Genomic DNA, 25628 nt, shown 5'->3' on the forward strand with positions numbered 1-25628 from the left:
TCAGTATTTTACATTGGCAAGTGTTATTAATTTCCATTATTAATGGGGTTGGGACCATCAGTTGTGTTGTGCAGAAGTCAGGTTGATACACAGCTGACAGCCCTATTGGACAACTGTTAGAATTCATATTATGGCAAGAACCAATCAGCTAAGTAAAGAGAAACGAGGTCAGTCAGTCCGGAAAATTGCGAAAACTTGGAATCTGTCCCCAAGTGCAGTCGCAAAAACCATCATGCGCTACAACCAAACTGGCTCACATGAGGACCGCTCCAGGAAAGGAAGACCAAGAGTCATCTCTGCTGCTAAGGATAAGTTAATCCGAGTCACCAGCCTCAGAAATCGCAGGTTAACAGCAGCTCAGATTAGAGACCAGCTGAATGCCACACAGAGTTCTAGCAGCAGACACATCTCTAGAACAACTGTTTAGAGGAGACTACGCGAATCAGGCCTTCATGGTCAAGTAGCTGCTAGGAATCCACTGCTAAGGAGAGGCAACAAGCAGAAGATATTTGTTTGAGCCAAGAAACACAAGGAATGGACATTAAACCAGTGGAAATCTGTGCTTTGGTCTGATGAGTCCAAATTTGAGATCTTTGGTTCCATCCGCCGTATCTTTGTGCGACTCAGAAAAGGTGAACAGATGGATTCTACATGCCTGGTTCCCACCGTGAAGCATGGAGGAGGAGGTGTGATGGTGTGGGGGTGCTTTGCTGGTGACACTGTTGGAGATTTATTCAAAATTGAAGGCATACTGAACCAGCATGGCTACCACAGCATCCTGCAGCGACATGCCATCCCATCCGGTTTGCGTTTAGTTGGACCATCATTTATTTTTCAACAGGAAAATGATCCCAAAAACACCTCCAGGCAGTGTAAGGGCTATTTGACCAAGAAGGGGAGTGATGGAGTGCTGCGCCAGATGACCTGGCCTCCACAGTCACCGGACCTGAACCCAATCGAGATGGTTTGGGGTGAGCTGGACCGCGGAGTGAAGGCAAAAGGGCCAACAAGTGCTAAGCATCTCTGGGAACTCCTTCAAGACTGTTGGAAAACCATTTCAGGTGACCATTTTTTGTTAAGTACATAATTCCACGTGTTCATTCATAGTTTTGATGCCTTCAGTGATAATCTACAATGTAAATAGTCATGAAAATAAAGGAAACGCATTGAAATATATATACATGAGTGTGCAACCTAATTAACAACTATAAAAAACATGTTGATGTTTTTTTTTTTATATTAGTTTTTCGTCAGAACATTATAGGAATGCACAGACATCTGGAGGGGCAGGGGCCAAACCCAAAAGAGGGTACCCTTCAAAAAACATGTATGTAAATAATATATAAAATAAATAGCTACACTCACAGAAGAAATTGCCAAACTTTTTAATGCATAACAGCAATAAGTATTCATTTGATATACTATGTGCCTGTGAGTCTGACCAATAAGTTAGCTGAGCTTCTTTCCTTTCTTGCAGTTGTGCTCTCAAGTTTGCATACCCTGGCAGAAATTGTGAAATTTTGGCATTGATTTTAAAAATGACTGATGCAAAAAACCAGTCTTTTATTTAAGGATAGTGATCATATGAAGCCATTTATTATCGCATAGTTGTTTGGCTCCTTTTTGAATCATAATGATAACAGAAATCACCCAAATGGCCTTGATAAAACGTTTACATACTCTTGAATTGGCCTTGTTACAGACACACACAGGTGAAAATGGCAATTAAAGGTGAATTTCCCACACCTGTGGCTTTTTAAATTGCAATTAGTGTCTGTGTATAAATAGTCAATGAGTTTGTTAGCTCTCACATGGATGCACTGAGCAGGCTAGATACTGAGCCATGGTGAGCAGAAAATAACTGTCAAAAGGCCTGTGTAACAAGGTAATGGAACTTTATAAATATGGAAAAGGATTAAAAAAAAAAGACATCCAAAGCCTTGCAAATGCCAGTCAGTATTGTTCAATCACTTAAGAAGTGGAAAATTCGGTGATCTCTTGATACCAAGCCAAGGTCAGGTAGACCAAGAAAAATTTCAGCCAAAACTGCCAGAAGAATTGTTTGGGATACAAAGAAAAACACACAGGTAACCTCAGGAGAAATACAGGCTGCTCTGGAAAAAGACTGTGTGGTAGTTTCAAGGTGCACAATACCACGATACTTGAACAAAAATTAGCTGCATGGTCGTGTTGCCAAGGCCAAGTTGACCCTCCAGTGGTTACAGCAGAAAAAGTTAAGTTTCTGGAGTGGCCATCAGTCTCCTGACCTTAATATCATCTAGCCATTCTGAGGAGATCTCAAACGTGTGGTTCATGCAAGACGACCAAAGACTTAGGGGTAATAATACAATGAAATTATTTAATAGAGGGTTAGTGCTTTTAATAACCACAAAACAATTACTTTAGCTGGATTGAATCGTCCCAGGTCTTAGTTTGTCTACCCCTGGCCTAAAAAACTATTTGACAGCGCTTTAACCTTTTATCCAGAAAAACTGCGTAAGCGAAGCCGTCTAAGGACTCAGTGCTCCTTGTTAAATAGCGTCGTGATTTGAGACCTATAGTGGGTCTCACGTTCGAATTTTGTCACAGTCCAAGCAAATTACGCTTTAGGATTTGCCCCGTATAGATACTGAAAGTTATAGCTAGCGAAGTTTGTATCTACGTTATAGTAAGCCTAAAATAAAACTGTTTATATTGCAACTACTTCTGGTGGATTTTCGAAGTACCCACCAATGCATGCTTTTTGGGTCAGGATTGACAAAAACTTTGCTGGCTACAATCTTCAGTAACTACGTTATAGTAACCCTAAAATAAAACTGTTTATATTGCGGATTTTCGAATTACGCATCCGTGCATGACTTTTGCGGTAATAGGCTAGATCAAAACTCCTTGGGCAGTAAAATATTAGGGGTTTCCACGATTCTCTCGTCTTTTCACTTGACGAAAAAGTTAGTTAATGTCACCTATGTGGATAGTGACTGTATCAATGTCATTCACGAATGAAATAAAAACGAACGCTTTAGCGCCATGAAATAGTTTTGGCTGTGTTAAGTTCAAGGAGTAAGTTACTAGTACTAGTAAGGAGTACTAGTAAGCCTACTGGCAATAAGCTGTTTAAATTGCCTGTGGCAAAAGTCATACATTACATATATACTGTTTGTGGTGAAGGTAAACTTAATAAGAAACAATATTAAAACTTGGCATGATGTTAAGGCGTGACAATAATATCTAATGTGGAGACGCTATACCGACACAGCCATATTGCATCGTGTAGCGTTTAAAGACAAAGGCTATACACTAGGGAGGACCGGGGTTTGAATCCTGTAAGGGTGGTAACCACTTATCACATTTAGTTTCGGGCCGGCTGAACTTAGCTTGCCTGGTTCTTTTTTTTATGTATGATTACAATTGCAAATATATATTTTCTGTCTTTTAATGTGACTGTTGAATGGATGAACACACCTCATTAGAAAAAGGTGCAGTTGTCTCTTGATTCTTTCCAGAGCTGTATGTGAGCTAGCTCATACAGTATACTAATAATGTAATGTTACGTAGACGCAATAGACTTAGCTGAGGCTCTTATGAATTACGCGCTAACCAGCCAGTGTGTAGCACATGAAACACAAGACGCGCTGTAAGTTTCAAGTTAGGCAAAACCATGTGGAAGTAGAGGGGTGTTCTGTTTTTCACTTGGGTGCCTATACAACCTGGCCCTCATTGCAAAGAAGACCAAGGAGCTCTTTGGAAGGAAGACTAAAGGCTGCAGTCACGCCCAAGTTCTCATAGATGGCACTGAGGTGGAGCGTATGTCCAGCTTCAAAGTCCTGGGTGTCCACATCTCCAAGGACCTCTCCTGGACCCTCAACCCTGGTCAAAAAGGCACAGCATCGCCTGTACTTTTTGAGGAGGCTGAAGAAGGCTCGTGTTCCCAGATCCTTGTGAACTTCTAGCACTGCACATTCAAGATCATTCTGACGAACTGTGCCACAGTGTGGTTTTGCGGAAGAAAATGTCAGTGGAAACTGGTCCCCTCTAAATATGAATAAGTGGTAGCATTACACTTTCTATGTTTTACTACAATAATGCTAGTATTAGCAGGTGAGTGTTCCAGACTTGAACATGACTGAACATCTGTAGGTAGATCTGATTATCACAGTTCACAAATGCTCCCCGTCAAATCTGACAGAGCTTGCAAGGATAGGCAATGAGGAATGGAGAGATTGCTGAAATCTTGGTGTGCGAAACTGATAAGGCATACCTATGGAGACTCAAAGCTGTGATCGCTGCCAAAGCTGCTTCAAAAAGTACTGAATAAAGGGTCTTAATACTTGAGAATTTCAATAAATTACCAGACATTTTCTAAAATGTGTTTTAACTTTGTCGAAAATGTATATTTTTGGCAAAACAATAATTTAATGGATATAAATTAGGTCTATAACACAAAATGTGGAGAAAGAGAGAAGGGGTCTGAATATTTTCAGAAGGCAATATGTTCACTGATTCGGGAAGTTGTGGTATCTGTTGAACAGACACATACAGACAAAATCGATAGTACAGCGAAATTCTAATTTCCTCTTTCTGTAGTGTTTTGAGAATATGTTTTATGACACGTAAATTACTGCTAACATTAATTAGTACACTAGCCACCAGATTCTTCAGCAACCGGTGACTAGAGAGGGCATTCCGAGCAAGTGCGTACTGGATAGAGACTGGTTTAAGATTCACAGTTTTTTTTGAACATGATAGACTTGCCTTCTCGTTATGTATGGCATATTTTTGAACGTCAGAAAACGTTGCGTGTGAGGGAACGCGTCCCAGTACATGATCCACTATTGCGATCCAATAAGCTAAGAGAAAATATTTGACAAGCACGCATACTGACCAATAGTACGTCTATAAACACGCTCGAAAGAGGCGGGATTACGATATTTTATGCCGTCAACAGAAGGGTCTTTTGTTTCGCAGAAGTCCGAAAAATCATATTTGTTACCTAGCTAATTATTATGTTAAATTTAAAAAACGGTACATGACATATATGTGCAAACATCGAGCCTGTGCTGCTTGAAGAAAACTAGCTAAGTAACCACTACCCTAGACCAGCTAGCTAGCTTGGGAGTTCAGTGTTGAGATTTGGAAGCGGAAGGAAATTCGAAGGGAAAGGTCCGGGATGGGATTTCTTGCGCAAGTTGGAATAAAGACCATTGCGATGTTTTGTGACGCGGGATTTTCTTTTATTTATATCAAGTTACAGTAATCGATATCTAGGTGCTGTCTGTGAGACATTTAACAATTGTCAGAAGCCACGTATTGATACAAGCTAGCTAGTTATCGCTAACTTGGACCTTTAAAATGGCGGAAGCTTGGCCCATCCCCCCGACCCTTTTCTTCATGTTGTTGAGTTTGAGTGCCTGCTGGGGGCTGGATTCCTGTCCCTCTCCATGTTCTTGTCCGAGGGGATTAGATCTAACCAGAATCCTGGATTGTAATAGGAAAAGGTTGTCAGCGCCCCCCCTGGATCCACCTAAAGGGATAACGCATCTGTAAGTAACGTTAGATTATGCCGGTTAGTTACTTAGTAGTTAACTTGTTTGTTTACAAACCTCTCATGACCGTAGCAACCCACATGCTCTTGATAGGAGATTTTGTTGTAGCCTGCTGTACCGCAACCTGTATATAATGTTCGCAGTACACCCCGTCCCGGTCATTCAAAGTGCAGGGGTAAATATGTCCCCCAGATTCATTCACTTTACCTCTCACCAAACGTGTTGACAGACACAGTTCTGCATCAGCTCCAATATGCATACAGACTATGTGTACACCTGCACGTATAACCAATTACTAAAAATGCATTCTGCGTTTTCTGGACCCTGGTTGTAAAAGTAGCTCTGTCTAGACAAAAAGGGTACCTGCAAAATGTCAGGTTTGTGACCCATGTCTTCAAAACCATTCGCTGTCAGACTTGGAATGTAATGACTAACTGGAGTAAAATAGATCACTGCCCAATTCACTCTGTAGCCTGCTGAATCACCTTTTCACTGACTTAGCCATAATACAAAATCTTGGTACTGGTTCCACCATTGGGGTGCAAACTGTATTTTTTTTTGGGCTGGTCGAAAGTTGCAATTCTGTAGTGGTGTGTTGGCCAAGAGTTGAGAGGTGGCAAAACTAAGATCTGGGTAAGGATGTCGTTTTTGAGTGTTACCTGATAGTACAGAGGGAAGCTGCCCTATCCAAGCACAATGGTCTTGCAGTGGATACAAGCGTCAGTTGGAAGGCAGTTGAGAGAGCTGAGGAGTTAGGTAACAGGGGAGAACTTTGTGTTGAACACCAGGCCAGCAGTGCCATTCTAGATATTTTACAGGCAGGACTGGATTATGGACCGGACAAATGGGGCCTGTGCCCAAGGGCCTCTGATCATATGGCACTTTGAGGCCCCTGGGACAATCTACTGTTAATGCAAAATGTAGAATAAGTGGACCCTTCAGCTCATCAAGTGCCCCCAGATTATCAGGGCTCCACCTCAACCCATACCAGGTCCCTTTGCCTCCATCTTAACCCAAACCAGGGCCCCCAGCTCCGCCTATTGCTAGGACTGTGCCACAAACCATCCTAAGGACCCTCCTCCATGACCCATTCTAGGGTCCCTCCACAACCTGTACAGGGGCCCCTTGGTCCTGCCACAACCAATGCCAGGGCCTCTAACTACCAGTGTGTTAGATATTAGATCTATTTAATATTATATGAAGTATATTTGTTTTAGATTTTTCCATGAATATGAACCAATAGTAGTAATCAATAATATATCCATCCATCCATCATCTTCCGCTTATCCGGGGCCGGGTCGCGGGGGCAGCAGTCTAAGCAGAGATGCCCAGACTTCCCTTTCCCTAGACACTTCCTCCAGCTCTTCCGGGGGGACACCGAGGCGTTCCCAGGCCAGCCGGGAGACATAGTCCCTCCAGCGTGTCCCCCCAGGAAGGCGTTCAGGAGGCATCCGAAACAGATGCCCAAGCCACCTCAGCTGACCCCTCTCGATGTGGAGGAGCAGCGGCTCTACTCTGAGCTCCTCCCGGGTGACCGAGCTTCTCACCCTATCTCTAAGGGATCGCCCAGCCACCCTGCGGAGAAAGCTCATTTCGGCCGCCTGTATCCGGGATCTTGTCCTTTCGGTCATGACCCAAAGCACATGACCATAGGTGAGAGTAGGAACGTAGATTGACCGGTAAATCGAGAGCTTCGCCTTGCGGCTCAGATCTTTCTTCACCACGACAGACCGACACATCGACCGCATTACTGCAGAAGCTGCACCGATCCGTCTGTCAATCTCCCGTTCCATCCTTCCCTCACTCGTGAACAAGACCCCTAGATACTTAAACTCCTCCACTTGAGGCAGGCATTCTCCACCAACCTGAAGTGGGCAAGCCCCCCTTTTCCGACTGAGGACCATGGCCTCGGATTTGGAGGTACTGATTTTCATCCCCACCGCTTCACACTCGGCTGCAAACCGTCCCAGTGCATGCCGAAGGTCCTGGTTTGAAGGGGCCAACACGACAACATCATCCGCAAAGAGCAGAGACGAAATCGTGTGGTCCCCAAACCTGACACCCTCCGGCCCCTGGCTGCGCCTAGAAATTCTGTCCATAAAGGGCAGCCCTGCCGGAGTCCAACATGCACTGGGAACAAGTCTGACTTAGTGCCGGCAATGCGGACCAAGCTCCTGCTTCGGTCGTACAGGGACCTGACAGCCCTTAGCAAAGGACCCAGGACCCCATATTCCCGAAGCACCCTCCACAGGATGCCGTGAGGGACACAGTCAAATGCCTTCTCCAAATCCACAAAACACATGTGTATTGGTTGGGCAAACTCCCATGAACCCTCCAGCACCCCATAGAGGGTATAGAGCTGGTCCAGTGTTCCACGGCCCTGACGAAAACCACACTGTTCCTCCTGAATCCGATGTTCTACTATCGGCCGTCTTCTCCTCTCCAGTACCCTGGCATAGACTTTCCCGGCTGAAGTCACAGAGGTAGTCAAGAAACTCCTCGGTGGCAAGGCACCGGGGGTGGATGAGATCCGACCTGAGTACCTCAAGTCTCTGGATGTTGTGGGGCTGTCTTGGTTGACACGCCTGTGCAACATCGCGTGGCGGTCGGGGACAGTGCCTCTGGGATGGCAGACCGGGGTGGTGGTCCCTCTTTTTAAGAAGGGGGACCGGAGAGTGTGTTCCAACTACAGGGGAATCACACTTTTCAGCCTCCCCGGGAATCAATAATATATATTGATCATTATTGTTTGTGTTTAGAGCTATTTTGTAGGTGTTATAGTTGTAAAAGTGATGGTTCTCAGCCTCACTTTTAAATCACTTTGGATAAAACAAAGCATTTGATAAATTACTTAATGTAAATAGATTTTACATTTTACTTGATGTTAACTTTATATAGGCCTAAAAGCATATTTTATAATTTGCACAATATGTAGGCTATAACAATGCTTCAGATTGTTATGATTTAATAATTAGTATATTTCCTAAAACCAGGAAAATTGTGAAGTTTTGCTGGAAGAAAATTCTAGGTCCCTGTTACGGTTAAAGAAAAAAACAGGCTTTTGACTGATGGTAAAAAAAATGCAGGGATTGCGGTGCTTTGAGACGAAAAGCAAAAAAAAGGACAAAAGAGAGACGATAGTAAGGAAACAAGTTCCAGTAATTAAAAAAACAAATCCATAATCGACATTAAAATGTAAGAGGACAAGAAGCGGTTTCATGGGGGGGGGACATCTTGTTCCAACATTGCATGATTTCTTGGGTGGGGGGACCTCCAAAGAGATTCGTGCCCAAGGGCCTCATAGAATGTAGATCCGTCGATGGTTACATGGGTTTTCTGGCACATACAATGAGTTGGACTAGTCCAGATGGAAGGATAATTACCTGGTAAGCACCTGGTAAGACCAGGTCATCATCTACGAATGGTCTTCACCATTATCTTTCAGAGTGAGTTACCACCTAGATATTTGTGGAAAAGGACAGGTTTTTTCCCAGGATCATGCCAAGGTTGTTCGCACATTACCAGTAGTACATCATAAAGTAATCTTTTGGTTGGATTGGGTTTGGAGCGGATAGACCTTACCCCGGACAATGAGCAGCTCCATCTTGCTTAGGTTGAGTTTTCCGGTGGTGGGCCAACATCCAAGCAGTGATGTCAGCCAGGCACCCACAGATGTGTGTTATCATCTGGGTGTCAGGTGTAGTGATTGACTGTGGGGCAGACACTGATCCTCTCCACGGCAACTGGTAGGTACGGCCTGTCAGGTAAAATGCAGTCCAAGGGAGTGCACACCCGTAATACACCCAAAAGGATGCTGAGTAGGATTTGGTCGTTCATTGTAAAAGGAAGTTGACAAATCTAGGATGCTGCAAATAGAGGAGTGAGAGTCGGCTTGGGAAATGCAGAGTGCCTCTGACCCATTGGAGAGATTGGTAGATTAACCGGTCTTAAAGCCTGACCGGTTTGGGTTAAGGTCAACATTTTGACTGCAGCCCATTCTTTTGAGAAGGAGTGCTATCAACTTTATTGATCTTCTACTGAAGGCTCACCTGTTGTGGGTTTAAGTTGAGGAAAACTTGTGTGTCTTGGACTTTTTTCTCCAAGTCAGCCTTTAATGGCTATACATGTATATTACTGCAGTTGTTAAAAAAAAATACAATACATATATAATAATTAATGTGTATGTATATATGGATGTGATACTTGTTTTGTAAATATGCCAAGCCAGCTGCAAGATCCTCTGACACCTGGTTTTTATTTCTCCTGTAATAACCAGCTACTGCAATATCTTTTTTAGGACAATGAATCATAATGATCTGACTGCTGTTCCAAACCTTGGAGAAGTATCCTCAAACATCACAACACTTTCACTGTAAGTCAAAACATATTTTTCCAGACTAAGTTGTGGGATGTGATTCCTAACTGTCCTGTGCTATTATTACAGGTGTACTGCATGATACATTTAAGCAATTAACATCCTTTCATGGCTTCCTGTCATGGCATGTATAAAAATGCAGAGCAGGCCCAGTTGACCTTGATTCTAGATCAGTATGGAAAGAGAAAAGGATCTAAGCAACTATGAGAGACGTTTTTGAATGAGACATTATTGGGTCTCTTCCAGGATGACAATGCCCCCATCCACAGGGCACAAGCGGTCACTGAATGGTTTGATGAGTATGATATTGATGTAAATCGTATGCTGTGGCCTTCACAGTCCCCAGATCACAACCCAAATAATACACCTATGGGAGATTTTGGATGCAGTAATTTGTAGGGCTGTCCCTGACCATAAAATAAACATGTCTTTCTTTACCGTAAAACGTAGTGATATGCACTGTGCTCTCTGATGCTTTATTATTTCATCATGCAGATGGAAAATGACCTGAAAGCAACTGCCATAGTTGCCAAGTTTTCAAGACCAAAAAGTGGAAAATGACATCCATGCAATGAAATTTACAGAGTTTCACCTATCCATTTGAATCCATTTGAATATCCTGAAACCTAGGGTAGCACTCAGCCATTTGGACTAACAATGACAGGAAAAAAAAGATAGAAAATGACATGGCTCTTACCCTAGTTCAGATTGATGCAGTGGAACCATATACTGGATTAATCATTATTACCGCTTGTTGTGTTCAGCGTCCACAACCGGATCTCAGAACTGTGGATGCATCAACTGCAGCCATACATCTCCTTGGAGACACTTGACCTGTCATCAAACTCCATTTTGGAGATCAAGGCTGGAGCCTTCCCACCCATGCAGCTGAAATACCTGTGAGTGTTGCCTCTGGCATTGTTTTACAACTTGACAGACTTGGAATAAGGCAATTTTATAGCAATTTGGTTTTCTACTTTACTTGTCATTGGCTTGTCTGTTTGAAAGGTAGATCGAGATATTATGTGAGTTCATAAAACAAATAGCGTACTGGGTTGATATCTGTTAAATGGAAGAGTGTGGATGAGAATGCTACTCCCCTCTATTGCTCCTTTGCCTACCCTCGGTAACCGGGTGAAGCAAACCTATGCATATGCATATGCGCTGATGCTTCGTGAGAGCAAATTCTTTGCATGTCTGTCACTGCAATGTCCTGCTTGTGGCTGGTATTTGTGTATTGTCAGTTGAAACTCATTGCCCAAATTCATTTCTGATCGAACGTTTCTGCTTTTTTATGTCGCAGAAATTTAAGCAATAACAAGATCAGCATCCTTGAACCAGGATGCTTTGACAACATCTCCAGCACCCTGCTGATCCTGAAGCTGAACAGGAACAGAATGACAGTGTTGCCAAACAAAGTGTTTAGGCTGCCCCAGCTGCAGTTTCTGTAAGACACTCCGTCCATTACCATTGCAGTTATGACCTGTGTGTTAACCAATTTACCCGACTGTACAGATGATGGGTTTGTTACATTATTTAGTCTGTGTTTGAACTGTTGAATGTATTCTAAATATTTCTTATTTTTTGGGGGGGACTTTTTAAAGTTTGCATTCATGTGTATGATTTAAAAAAAATAAAAAATAATATACTATATATATATATAATACATTTATTTATTTCAGACATTGAATGTACTGCATTGTTTAAGAGTAGTTGAAACCTATGATTTGAACATTTCTTGGACTATCCTAGGGAAATAAAGCGTAACAAGATCAAGATGGTGGACGGTCTGATCTTCAAAGGAATGGACTTACTGAAATCACTGAAGTTGCAGCGGAATGGCATCACCAAGTTGATGGACGGGGCTTTCTTTGGACTTAACAACATGGAAGAGCTGTGCGTCGTTTCACCTGATTGTCTGAAATACGAGTTTCCTTTCTTTTCGTATTCATGTGGGGTATTGTGCTACGCTGTATTTTAATACCACAGCCTTTGTTTTGACGTTTTCAGAGAGCTGGAGCACAACAACCTGACGGAGGTCAACAAAGGCTGGCTGTATGGTCTGCGCATGCTGCGTGTGCTGCGGGTTAGCCAGAACAGCATCAGCATCATTCGGCCAGATGCCTGGGAATTCTGCCAAAAGCTTGAAGAACTGTGAGCGTTCTCCTAATCCCAAACACACTTTCCTCACATTGGTCCAAGACAGGAGTGTACTAGTTTTGCAGTCGTTTGTTTCTTCGGAGTGGCGGCAGATTAGGGCTTTCAGGATATTCTGTGCTTGTGCAGACAATTTTGTTATTTGCTACAATTTCTGCAAAATCACGATACGTTTATTTACAGAATGGAATATTATAGCATAGTATGTTACTGTGAGGCAAATATACCACTGCATGGCCAAAAAAACCACCTGTCAGGGAAAAGTTAGGCTATGCTACGGTAGCATTTATATGCATTGACAGAGACAATGGGGGTAAAAATAGAGGGGACAGTTTTTGCTGAAAGAGAAGTAGACCAGAATCTAATTTATGCTGCAGCCTAGACTGCTTGTCCACTCTGGGTATATGTACTGTATACACTCACCTAAAGGATTATTAGGAACACCTGTTCAATTCCTCATTAATGCAATTATCTAATCAACCAATCACATGGCAGTTGCTTCAATGCATTTAGGGGTGTGGTCCTGGTCAAGAAAATCTCCTGAACTCCAAACTGAATGTCAGAATGGGAAAGAATGGTGATTTAAGCAATTTTGAGCGTGGCACGGTTGTTGGTGCCAGACGGGCCGGTCGATTTCACAATCTGCTCAGTTACTGAGATTTTCACGCACAACCATTTCTAGGGTTTACAAAATATGGTGTGAAAAGGGAAAAACATCCAGTATGCGGCAGTCCTGTGGGCGAAAATGCCTTGTTGATGGTCAGAGGAGGTCAGAGGAGAATGGGCCGACTGATTCAAGCTGATAGAAGAGCAACTTTGAGTGAAATAACCACTCGTTACAACCGAGGTATGCAGCAAAGCATTTGTGAAGCCACAACACGCACAACCTTGAGGCGGATGGGCTACAACAACAGAAGACCCCACCGGGTACCACTCATCTCCACTACAAATAGGAGAAAGAGGCTACAATTTGCACAAGCTCACCAAAATTGGACAGTTGAAGACTGGAAGAATGTTGCCTGGACTGATGAGTCTCGATTTCTGTTGAGACATTCAGATGGTTGAGTCAGAATTTGGCGTAAACAGAATGAGAACATGGATCCATCATGCCTTGTTACCACTGTGCAGGCTTGTGGTGGTGGTGTAATGGTGTGGGGGATGTTTTCTTGGCACACTTTAGGCCCCTTAGTGCCAATTGGGCATCGTTTAAATGCCATGGTCTACCTGAGCATTGTTTCTGACCATGTCCATCCCTTTATGACCACCAAGTACCCATCCTCTGATGGCTACTTCCAGCAGGATAATGCACCATGTCACAAAGCTCGAATCATTTCAAATTGGTTTCTTGAACATGACAATGAGTTCACTGTACTGAAATGGCCCCCACAGTCACCAGATCTCAACCCAATAGAGCATCTTTGGGATGTGGTGGAACGGGAGCTTCGTGCCCTGGATGTGCATCCCACAAATCTCCATCAACTGCAAGATGCTATCCTATCAATATGGGCCAACATTTCTAAAGAATGCTTTCAGCACCTTGTCGAATCAATGCCACGTAGAATTAAGGCAGTTCTGAAGGTGAAAGGGGGTCAAACAGTATTAGTATGGTGTTCCTAATAATCCTTTAGGTGAGTGTATGTTAACTCTTAAGACCACAATACAAGCTTTTCCCCTGTGGATGTCCTATTCAGGGATCTGTCCGTCAACTACCTGACCCGACTGGAGGAGACAGCGTTTATTGGACTGGGTCTTCTGGAGAACCTGAACCTGGGAGAGAACTTAATCAGTCACCTTGGGGAGGGAGTTTTCAACAGCCTGGTACATCTGCGCTCACTGTAAGGACCGAACTCCAAAATCTAAAAACAGCGCAATCACTCACCAATTATCCATTGACACAATAAACAGTAAAATGCTTTTGGCCCCTCTGCATACTGATGAAGGCTTCAAACCACATTGGGTTAGTGTTTTTGTTCGTTTATTTTCCCTTTCTTTGTTTGTTGATAAGTCCATTAGGCTGGTAGATAACTAAAGTGGATTATAGAAAGTAGCACCTTCATATGAGTCATTTGTCCTTTCTGTTGCTAAGTGTTTAGAGGACTGTTGTAGACTAATATAGACGATGCATATTTTCACTGAACTGCCTCTGATGCACAAAGAAATTACTGTGTCTGTGTGCGTGTGTTTGAAGTGGGAGGGGCATGTATACTGAGTTCCAAAGGGGCTTTGGAGTGCAGGGTCACCAGACCTCCCTGGGCTCTCTGCGGCAGGAGGAATTAAAGGGTTCAGGCCCCTTAATGGCCACCCAGGCATAAGGAAGGAGAAACCAAACCACCCACAACCTTCCTGTGAACACTAGCCCTCTGCCCGTTTCAGCAGGACCCATGAAATATTTACTATTAAATGAAGCCAATTAGTTTCCTCTTCAGAACTGCTGGAGCACTGAACAGTGACACTCTGGAAAGTCTTCTGCTTTACATTTGAGAAATAAAATAGTCTCACTGCCTTTACCAGAAATTAACTTCACTTCTCTCACCAAGCGGTTTAGGATGAGCTTTGTGCTTCTTATTCTGCTGAAAGTATTTCTGTATTTTATTTGTTTGCATTTCAGGGACATAAGGAATAATGAGATCTCTTGGGCCATTGAGGATTCCATTGGTGTGTTTGTTGGAATGAAGAAGCTGAATACATTGTAAGGGCATATTCATTGTGTTGCTATGGATACAGATAATAGCAGAATATTTGATGGTATATTTAATTTACTCTGATTGTTTATTGCCTAGGACTCTCCAGCAAAATCATATCAAATCAATCACAAAGAATGCCTTTGAGGGTCTAGAGGAACTTGAGCACCTGTAAGTACCTCTACAGCATACCCAAAATGGATGGCCTACAGTAATAGGGAATTAAGCAGCATCGCTTAGACTAAAACAGAAAAGCTGTATTATTGTGCTGTCTTCGGATGCCACCATGTCATGTTACTAATCCACCACTTTCCTAATATTTATTTTCACATGCAGGGATCTCCGCCAGAATGGGATCATGTCCATCCACCCTGATTCTTTGTCTCACATGAAGCTGAAAGAGTTGTGAGTAGGAACTACTAATGTCTCAGGTGGTGATGGGAGGCGGGATGGCATGTACCTAGCGTCATTTATGGACGTTAATGAATCCTATGAAATGTAATGTGTGATGGTTATGTTTACTGAAACTGTAACAACTCTAACTATGGTTGGCCTACATAATTTCTCCCATTATTCTATATTATTTTGGTTATTATTGAATCTCGGCATTCATGATACTGTTAAAAAATTTCTGAATAGGTAAATTCACACACACAAAACCAAAAGATAATCAAACCATGTCAGCTCCAATAGCAAATATGTATGCATACTTAAATAATTGTAAATTAAACAATAGGCCTAACTTTTACTTACAAAAATGATTGTCCATAGCATGATTGTCCATAGCATATTGATCAGAGTTGTTGGAATAATTGAAAAGGAAAATATTACATATTAAACTACCTTGCCAGGTTTCAGGATAAAATAACGCTTTGTGTATTTGACACAAGATTTGCAGAATTCCTCAAAGTGGTGTCAATTATTGTTGAATAATGAATGAACTGTGACAATATTATTTATTCATGTGTAAGCATGCATTGAAAGTCTGCATGTATAAAAGAAAGCACTGACAGCAAGCAGTTTACTTTTACTTCAGGTTGTGGACTAGTACTTCCACTTTTAAGTTCCGTGCAAGGAACACCAGCATGTTTGCTCTGTGTCGCTTTAGGGAAGACCCGACAGGTCTAATAAAGTTTCCCACCGTGCTGACAACTTGCTTTGATGCGGTGCTTGTATTTTCGTGCTAATTTCGACATCAGTGAAAAGAGTGAATTTGATTGTCTCTCTCCACCATGCTAGTGGATCAGTTGTAGAGGTAATGGTCTGATCCTGCAGATGGCGTGTTAGTTCAGTATCAGTATCCTCCCTCACAGTATCAGCTACTACTGACTAGGGCTGTTTTAAGATTCAAAATAGCATAGGACATGTCAACGGCTGTACTGTTTCATGTACATTAACCTGCATCTATAACTTCAAATGCTCCATTGCTTTGTTTGGCAGCACCTTTACTGGGCCTTTAACTCCTAAAAAAAGATTGGGGTCGTTCCGTAAAAATTATGGATTCACATATGTTTCCTTGCCTTGTAATCAGTCAATGACTGCTCTAATTCTCTGACTGACAGTCTTGAGTGTAAACCTTTTTTGTGGACCACAGAAACAGTAGCTACAAGTAGGGATCAGTGGTCTTATTAGGGCTTGGGATGGGAGTTTCCTTTTCCAAGGGTGGGGCTTTACAGGGCTGGGACGTCCAGGGAAATCCCACATTTTGACATGTTTGAATCACTCATCTTACCAAATTAATAAAGTTTAGACTGCTTCATGTTGACTGCAGTCCACCCTTGATTTTGGTAGGAAAGTCACTGCCAATAAACACTTCTGTTTATATACTGACTAAAAGCTTCTACTTAGCATAGGGTCATGTAGCACTATTACAACATTGATACAATGGATAAAAAGCCTATCCTCATGCTTTTTATCCATTGACATGTTCTGGTGTTACATTTTGAGAGCTTATGGAGAATCGGATACTGCTGAAATGTCTAACCCTGGCATGTCCATCAGTTAGTGAGAAATTACATTGGTCACTCAAAACATTAAAGTGTTCATTCAGAATAAATATGCTACACAGAAACCAACAACTAGTTGTTGTTTTGAGAGGACCTACAATAAACATCTCTTTAATAGTCTTATGCATTCTTATTAAATGCTTGTATCTTTCTGAAAAACGTGGTTGCTAAGATGTACAGATGTAAGAATAATTAATAATTACTGATTAATAAACTAAGAAATAAACGCTTTACTACTATGTGTGGGTCTGAAGAAGTGCCATTAAATAGGGTGATACTATTGCTGTGTCCTGCCCTCAGTGTCCTGAACTCCAGCAGCCTGCTGTGTGATTGCCAGCTGCAGTGGTTGGGGCCGTGGTTGACTAAGAACCACTTCCTGCAATCTGTTTCCGCTGTGTGTGCTCATCCTGCCAGCCTGCTGGGCCAGAACGTTCTGTCTGTCAGTCTGGAGGAACTTGTTTGCGGTTAGTCAACTGGCTATTAGTCTTGCATTGCCTTAATTCCAAACTTGCACTAATTTTAAGCCTGCCTTGGAGGTCTTGAGAATGTTGTATTAGCCACTACGGGTTCGGTGGACCCAGTGACAATATTTGTGATTGGCCGTTACATTTTAAGAACCGTCCCTTGCATGCGTGTTTTTGCTAAGTGTTATGTTTGTCACTTTTGAAATCATGTAGGACTCATTTAGCAAATTTCTTTTGAACATTTTGTCGTTTGCAATGCTGCTGAAAGTATTTTTTTCTTAAGTTTGCTTTTCATATGAAATTGGCCTATGACACCAGTCTAGCCTGAGCTTTTCCTGCGAAAACCATTTGATTGGTTTGACTCATGATGAGGCATTACTGATTCGCAGCAGGCCGTCACTCCTTCCCTCCCTTTTCGCTTGCTCCGACAGATGACTTTCCAAAGCCCCGGATCACTGAGCACCCCGAGACTATCACGGCCCTGCGGGGAACCAACATCACCCTGACCTGCCTGGCGTCCAGCAGCAGTGACTCCCCCATGATGACGGCCTGGAGGAAGGACGGGGAGGTGCTCTACAATGCAGAAGTGCAGAACTACGCCCGCTACCAGGACGGAGAGCTGGTTTACACCACAGTGCTGCATCTGCTCAACGTCAACTTCACAGACGAAGGACGCTATCAGTGTGTTGTCTCCAACCATTTTGGTGCCAACTACTCCAACAGGGCCAAGCTCACTGTCAATGGTGACACATTTTTTGAAGTACTCACAATGTTGTCGATATTCTTTCTATGCATTTAAAAACTCTTATCACGATTGTTTGGTTGGAAATTTCCTTAGCTGGCATTGAACCGGTCCGTACGACAAAATCCAAAATTTGTATGTACATTAGTCACATGGAGATATTTCAGATTACACTAGCTTGATTAGAAAAAACCCTTGGGTGAATGAAGGGTCTTGCTTTGGAGATCTGATACGTATTATATTACCCTGATTGGTCCGAGGTTGTTGCTGAATCACCCAGGGGCTGTTTACGTTGGCCTTGTCTGTGTTTGAACCGGCATGGTTGGGTTTGCATGTCGAGGCATAGCAATATTCATCCTCCTTCTGTCTTCCTTTCCCCTCACAGAGCTACCTTCCTTCCTGAAGACGCCCATGGATCTGACCATCCGCACGGGCACTATGGCCAGGCTGGAGTGTGCCGCTGAGGGTCACCCCTCGCCCCAGATCGCTTGGCAGAAGGACGGAGGCACAGATTTCCCCGCCGCCCGGGAGAGAAGGATGCACGTCATGCCAGACGATGACATCTTCTTCATCGCCAATGTGAAGACGGAGGACATGGGCGTGTACAGCTGCACAGCCCTGAATGCTGCAGGAAGCCTGTCAGCCAACGCTACACTCACTGTGCTAGGTTAGCCTCGTTTGTACCTACACCTCAGTAGACCTTGACCGTCTTTACCCATGTTTAAATGGGGATCCACTTCTTTTTCATCTGTTTAGCAACTTAATTGGTTATTGAATTGTTTGCGTGAAACCGTTGTCCCTCCAGAAACCCCATCCTTCATGCGTCCCCTGGAGGATCGGATGGTGGCCCGCGGGGAGACGGCGGTCCTCCAGTGTATTGCGGGTGGCAGCCCCGCGCCGCGCCTCAACTGGACCAAAGACGACGGCCCCCTGGTCCTCACCGAACGCCACTTCTTTGCCGCCGCCAACCAGCTGCTCATCATCGTGGACGCGGGGCCGGCCGACGCGGGGAAGTACACGTGCATCATGTCCAACACGCTGGGCACGGAGCGCGGCCACATCTACCTCAGCGTTTCGCCCTCGGCCAACTGCGACGCAGCCGGCGGCTACGACCAGGACGGCTGGACCACGGTGGGCATCGTGGTGATTGTGGTGGTTTGCTGCGTGGTGGGCACCTCGCTGGTCTGGGTCATCGTCATCTACCACATGCGCCGGAAGAGTGAGGACTACAGCATCACCAACACAGACGACATGAACCTGCCTGCGGACATCCCCAGCTACCTGTCCTCACAGGGTACATTGTCTGAGCCCCAGGAGGGATACAGCAACTCTGAGGCTGGGAGCCACCAGCAGCTGATGCCACCATTGTCCAATGGCTACATCCACAAGGGCACTGACGGTAACCCTATCATACCCTACCAACCCTTCACCTGAGCCCCTTGGACATGCCTACTCTTCTCCTTTTGTGTATCACTATAGATTTAGACATTCGCCCTCGAATGGTGACGAGTCGTCATCCTGTTTTTGTGTTTTGTAGGTGTGTGTTATGGTGACGCCGGGGGCGAGGTGGACAGTGAGGCCAATGGGATGCTACACTACCGCATGGGCTCTCTGTTTACAGGACGAAGCAGCTTCCATCCTGGAGAGGCCCGTGAGGGACTTGCTGGGTTGCCTATAGGTGGGTTTAGTCATTACAATTGACAAAAGCCATTACTCTGAAATACATGTCACATTGTCTCTATCCTACTGAATGTGTTGCTTATTTCAGCACAGCTCAAGTCTTTGTAAAAATGTCTGTCTGCATAATTTCTAATTGATTTCCCCAAACAGGCGGTGCAGGGCCGCTGGTCATCTGCTCCGACTGCTACGACAACGCTAATATCTACTCTCCAACACGCGAGTACTGTCCTTACGCCTTCCTGGCTGAGGATGACCCTCTGGACAAGAGTCTGTCTGGCATCATGGCCCAGCTCCCTAAGGACACCCAGCATGAGGACACAGCCCTGGAAAGCCTCATCAACAACCAGGACTCCTCTGTCTTCGTAACCAGCCATGACCTCACCAAGAGAATGAGTACAGCCCTAATCCCATCAGAAACACACTACGGCTCTGGTGAGAGCCCTGTGAAAGAATTATTAATTTTTATAACCGTGTTTAACTAATTTGGTATAACTCAATAGTTATGTAAAATGTGTAGTTCCGGTCTGTGTGCTTGTCTCCCACTTGTGTAGTTAACACATTAGTGAAGTTAACAGCTTCAGTTGATTGGACATTATTGAGAAAGTATTTGCTACATAAGGTCCCACAGTGCATGTCAGACCAAAAACCTAGTCACCATGTCCAAGGAACTCTCTGTTGATGTCTCACATGAATCAAAGGCAGAGATCTGGGGAAGGTTATAAACAAAATCCTAAACCAAAATCCAACAACCATATTGTAAAATAGAAGAAATTGGTAGAGCCAAGACTTTCTAGAATTGGGTGTACTGCCAAACATAGTAACCAGGGAAGGGAATTGGTCAATGAGGTGACCATGAACCTAATGGCCACTCTAACAGAGACTAAGAGTTTCTCTGCAGACATAGGAGAACCTGCCAGAATATCATCTCTGCAGCACTCCGTCAATCAGGTCCTTGTGGTAAAGTGGCTAGACCGAATCTATGCCTAAGTAAAAAGCATATGACATGCCGCCTGAGCGACTCAAAACATGAAGAAAGATTATCTGGTCTGAAGAGACCAAAATCTAACTATTAGGCTTGAATGCCAAGGGATACTTCTGGCAAATAAAAGGTACAAGTCATCATTCTCGCGGGACCTAAGACTGATGCAAAGAGAAAAATGTTTCAGCATGACAACTTCCCAAAGCGCACAGCCCAGACAACGCTAGAGTGGCTGGGACAAGTCTGTAAATGTCATTGAGTGGCCCAGACAAAGCCCAGACTTGAACCCAATTGAATATCTGAGGGGAAACCTGAAGGCCACAGTTCGCTAACGCTACCCATCCAGTCTGACCGCTTAAGGCCCCTACTAAATATTGAGGAAAAGGGGTGAATACTTTAATTAATTTAAAGCAAAATGTAGATTTAGTTTTTCACTTTGACAGTATGGACTTTTAAATGATGGTCAGTGACAAAACTCTTTTGAGACCCTGTGTGTGTGTGTGTGTGTGTGTGTGTGTGTGTGTGTGTGTGTGTGTGTGTGTGTGTGTGTGTGTGTGTGTGTGTGTGTGTGTGTGTGTGTGTGTGTGTGTGTGTGTGTGACCTTATTTTCCCCCTTGCTCTGTATGCAAACCCTCTATGTTGAGTAATAATGTTAATTTGGTCTCTCTGCAGATGTGCCCTCCAGGCCATTTTGGGGTGAAGGGAAGGACTTCTCTACCGAACCCCATCTAGGTCTGTCACAGCAGCCAGTGTACAAGACTCCCCATGAGTCTTCAGTTGGCGAGGGGGGAGAGAAGAGGCGCGTGGAGGGGGATGTCTCTTTTGCCCAGAGTACAGAAGACCACAGATGTGCCTCCTATAGGACTAAGCCTCAGGAGCACACCCATGCCCCCACATAAAGCCAGGTCCCCCCCCGTAAACCCCCTCTCTACACACCCTGTGGTCCTCTGTCCCTGGGGCCATTTCTCTAGCCACTACCTCCAAAGAGATGCGTCACTCTCTGCCAAAAATGCTTTCTTGTATGTTTACATTACTTTCACTCGTGCAGAGACAATTTGTTCTTATCCTTTTGGAGAAGAAAATGTTCTTAGGCTTGAGATCTGAACAGGTGAATGACGCCCCATCAAGTCCCCTTCTCCCAACACCTCTTCCTAGAGGAAGCTATGAATGTATGTCAGAGACCCATGGCCTTTTTAATTTAGATGTTCTCTCACACCGCCTCTATACAGTTGGTAGAACAGCAGCAGTGTGGATGGATGCATATGGTTGTGGAGGTTGCTTAATGATTTAATGTCAAGGACAACTTGTGCTCTCAGTACCAGGACTGGAGGGTTCAGAGACCCTAGCCATTGCTTGTTTAGCGATGAATGGTACGCAACATAGGACCTATAAGGCAACAAAGATCCTCAATGAATGAATAGATCCCAGCTCTTGCCATTTGCATTGACTGTAGTAGTCCATTAATATGCAAACTCAGCGACTTTGACACAGGGTGGGGGGTGGGGGTGCTGAGTGCCTTGCAAAAGTATTTAGACCCCTTATCCAAACTCTTATGTTACTGAATTACATTAACATTTTGTTAAAAATGTAATAATACAAATACATAGATTACAAAAGGATACAAAATAATATCTATGTGTTTGGATATCCCAGTGAGCACAGTTGATCTGGAAGTGTAGGTTGTATCATACCAACCAGGCGCAGTAAATAAAAGGTAATTCCTCAAAACTTAGCACTCTAAAAAGGAGACTTGTGAGGGAAGCCACATAGGCTAACAATCACTTTGAAGGAGCTACAGAGTTCAGTGGCATAGTTTGTGTAAACAACGCATTTCCTTCTATTTCTTATTTCCCAACATGAAATTACCACTTTAAAAAAACAGATTGAGTTTCAATATTTTGAAATAAAATATCAAACAATTACATTTTAATGTTCTGTTTTCTATTCAGTAACCTGAGAATTGATCAGAGGTTTGAATACTTTTGCAAATCACTGTAATGTATACAATGTTATTTTACCCATCAATATGCTCAGTTTTTGCCTGTGTCAGTCGTACCAACAATTGATGTTTTTTTGTATGAATGTCCACTGTCACAGCAAAGAAAAATTGGGGTATTGCACATTTTGACAATCATGACTCACGTGGCATCTTTGTGGTGGTCATCGTTTAGATAGTTGTCAACAGGCATTTTCACTAACACTCATCAGGTGACTTATGGTTTCTTATTACCTATATGCACTGAACCTAGTTTCCTGTCAAAATATTATTTTACCGGCACTTACCTCTTATGGTGGTATGTTTTATTATTCCGTGTCATTTTAGATTCCTATAATAATAACATGCCTTTATGACTTTTCATCAACCTTATTCTGTCACATTTTTACTTTGGCACTGTGAAGATGTATATTTAGATTAAACATCTACAGTAATTTACAGTATCTATTCAACACTACATCCCACAAAACCTTAGTAGACTCAAGTTATTCCTAAACTGCAGTTATTTTTTTTTGGTATAAATATTTGTTTTGTCAATGTATCTAGATTTCCACAGTTGTGAAAACATTTAGAACTCAACTTAGATTTGTCCTGCAAAGCTGTTACAAGGATCATCAAGCTTAAAGTATTTTATTACAGAGTGGCCGTGGATCTCTTCTCCGTCCTTTAGACATCTTTCACTATAGATCTAGAAGCTTTTGCACGTGTAGATTATGTCCGGGGCATGTATTTATTCTCTACTATTTACTGAGTAGACTTGCTGCAGTCTCAGTCTCAACATTTGGTACTTATCTGTTGCTGGATTCCTTCCTTTATATTTCTCGCTGATTTGATATTAATATCTGTGATGAAATGTCTTAAATTAAAACCCTGCAGTTGTTTCAACAAACTTTCCAAAAAGAAACTGCTTTCTTCATGACCGATCTCCCCTCTTCCCTCCAAAAAACAAATACAACAGAACTCTTAAACTACAGCACATTTGAAAGAGTATGGTAATAACTGTGGCGTGGGAGTTTTAGTTTTTTGGGGAGGGGGGTGTATCCATTGTAAAATATGGGGCCCTGGTGAAACAAAACCCAGCTCTACTATTTTAATGATTGAGGTATACCCACAATAACCCCAATTAATTATGTAATAGGTTAAGTGTAATAACAACATGGTACAGTAGATTTCTATGACAGTGAGTCACACCAAAGATTGGAAGGCACCGCTGGAAAGTCAAGACTCCCTGGTTACCCTTTCTGCAGACACCCTGGTTACCCAGATAGCGCCTACCATTCTCATATAAGGCTGAATTTAATTAACAGAGGTACCCCAGATAAGGGGTACTTACATTCAGGGAGCTAACCTAACCTGGCCATGCAGAGTCAAACTGATAGCTGTGATTACAATTTTGCTGCCCAGAGGTAGAGCTGTAGCAATGCCTCCTCCGTAAAAAGCATATAGAGATTAAATACAGGTGCAGAACTTGATCCGCACATGTGCAGAAGCGTCTGGTGATACTTTCTGAAGATCGAAGAAAAACAGCACTAGGGATATTAACATCACTTACAAAAAAAGTGACTGGAGGGTACTGCAGTGTTTATGTATTAACATATATCTTTCTTGTGCTAGGCTACCTTTTTGCAATTGAATACATACATCAGAATAAAATGTGTGTTTGTTTAGACACTTCCTGCTAAAAACATTCCTGAAAAAAACATTAAGACATTCTGTGTGACATTTCTCTATATTTGCTCTATTTTTTTATTGTTTAGTTTTCTGAAAGAAGGACCCCATTGTCAATGTTTGTTTGATCCAAATGTTATTTTTCTCTGTGGTACGTGACTTACTAGATTTGCACATGATTCTTGCACACAATTGGTTTTTGTTGCTCCTTTTAAAAGTTTGAGGTTCTTCCACAAACCAGGTCATGCCTTGTGTACCAAATATTTTAATTATAAATCAATATGTGGCAATTTTGGCTTAAAGGGGTCACATATTACACTGTTGTAAGTAGAAATGGTGTCCAATAGCTTAACTAACACACAAATGTCAGCACTCCTTCCTCCAGTGAATTCTGTTATCCAATCCTTACGTATTGCATCTCTAATGTTGCACTGTAAATGGATTGGTGGTGAATCTTTTTAATGGGAGCTCAACTATGTCTACAGGACATGCATTTACATTTGCCATGAAACAAAAAGTAAATAAACCAACATACTGTCTTTATTTTGTGCTGCTCTCTGAGCATCTTGTATTTAGTCTTTATACCAAAGTTCAGCCGTTATGCTCTGGCAATATTTAAAATGCTGCTTGTTTTCTGTGTTGTCGAAGTTTTGCATTCTGTCAAGTGTATTTTTGAATCTCAACTACTTACATTCTGTAAAGCATGTTTAAATATTTTGTTTCTTGAAACATAACTGTCATTAAAATAATCACATTGTAATAATTCTGACCATATGTGGTTTAAATCTGCTTTAAAGAAACAAGTCAATAGAAAAATAATAATATTATTCATCAATTTATTTCATATATATCAGGCTAGTTTTAAAAACAATGTTATTTCACTTATCTTAATCTCAAAGTATGCCTATTCCTATTAACTAATTATTGAGTCTATTTTGAAATTTGCAGGGTGGCTAGAACAGAACTTTGATTAATTTGCTAGACCTTCAGATGCATCAAAATGGCAATGCTGCTCATCACCCTAATGTGACAAAATGGTGAGTGGCAATGTGGACAGTTAGAGTTGCCTTTTATTATGGCCAGCCTAAGGCACACCTGTGCAATAATCATGCTGTCTAATCAGCATCTTGATATGCCACACCTGTGAGGTGCATGGATTATCTCGGCAAAGGAGAAGTGCTCACTAACACAGGTTTAGACAGATTTGTGAACCATATTTGAGAGAAACAGGCTTTTTGTGTACGTAGAGAAAGTCTTAGATCTTTGAGTTCAGCTCATGATAAATGGGGGCAAAAGCAGAAGTGTTGCTTTTATAATATTGTTCAGTGTACATATAC

General features: G+C 42.8%; 1 protein-coding gene across 2 annotated transcripts; it reads left to right on the forward strand.

The window, feature by feature from the left end:
* Positions 1–1865: 1865 nt before the first annotated feature.
* On the forward strand, positions 1866–25048 carry lrig2 (leucine-rich repeats and immunoglobulin-like domains 2). Of its 2 annotated transcripts, none has more exons than XM_010867018.3 (17): positions 1866–1885; positions 9841–9915; positions 10683–10817; positions 11222–11365; positions 11671–11814; positions 11929–12072; positions 13767–13910; positions 14684–14764; positions 14856–14927; positions 15093–15161; positions 17063–17226; positions 17658–17969; positions 18354–18635; positions 18774–19367; positions 19506–19646; positions 19799–20080; positions 21300–25048. In XM_010867018.3, the coding sequence occupies exons 2-17, from the start codon at positions 9845–9847 to the stop codon at positions 21524–21526; spliced, it is 3006 nt and encodes a 1001-aa protein (XP_010865320.1). In that variant the 5' UTR covers positions 1866–1885; positions 9841–9844; the 3' UTR covers positions 21527–25048. The 2 variants fall into 2 exon arrangements, with proteins under 2 accessions (XP_010865320.1, XP_010865319.1); XM_010867017.3 differs by lacking the exon at positions 1866–1885 and adding an exon at positions 4911–5540.
* Positions 25049–25628: the final 580 nt, after the last annotated feature.

This window comes from Esox lucius, chromosome 17 (assembly GCF_011004845.1).
Source record: "Esox lucius isolate fEsoLuc1 chromosome 17, fEsoLuc1.pri, whole genome shotgun sequence".
NCBI lineage: Eukaryota > Metazoa > Chordata > Actinopteri > Esociformes > Esocidae > Esox > Esox lucius.

Excerpts from the sequence above, each read along its gene's own strand:
- lrig2 (XM_010867017.3), top strand. The coding sequence starts at position 5,350 with ATGGCGGAAGCTTGGCCCATCCCCCCGACCCTTTTCTTCATGTTGTTG. Across the intron at positions 14,765-14,855 it reads ATGAAGAAGCTGAATACATT|GACTCTCCAGCAAAATCATA; the intron begins GTAAGGGCATAT and ends TTTATTGCCTAG. Across the intron at positions 20,081-21,299 it reads AGAAACACACTACGGCTCTG|ATGTGCCCTCCAGGCCATTT; the intron begins GTGAGAGCCCTG and ends GTCTCTCTGCAG.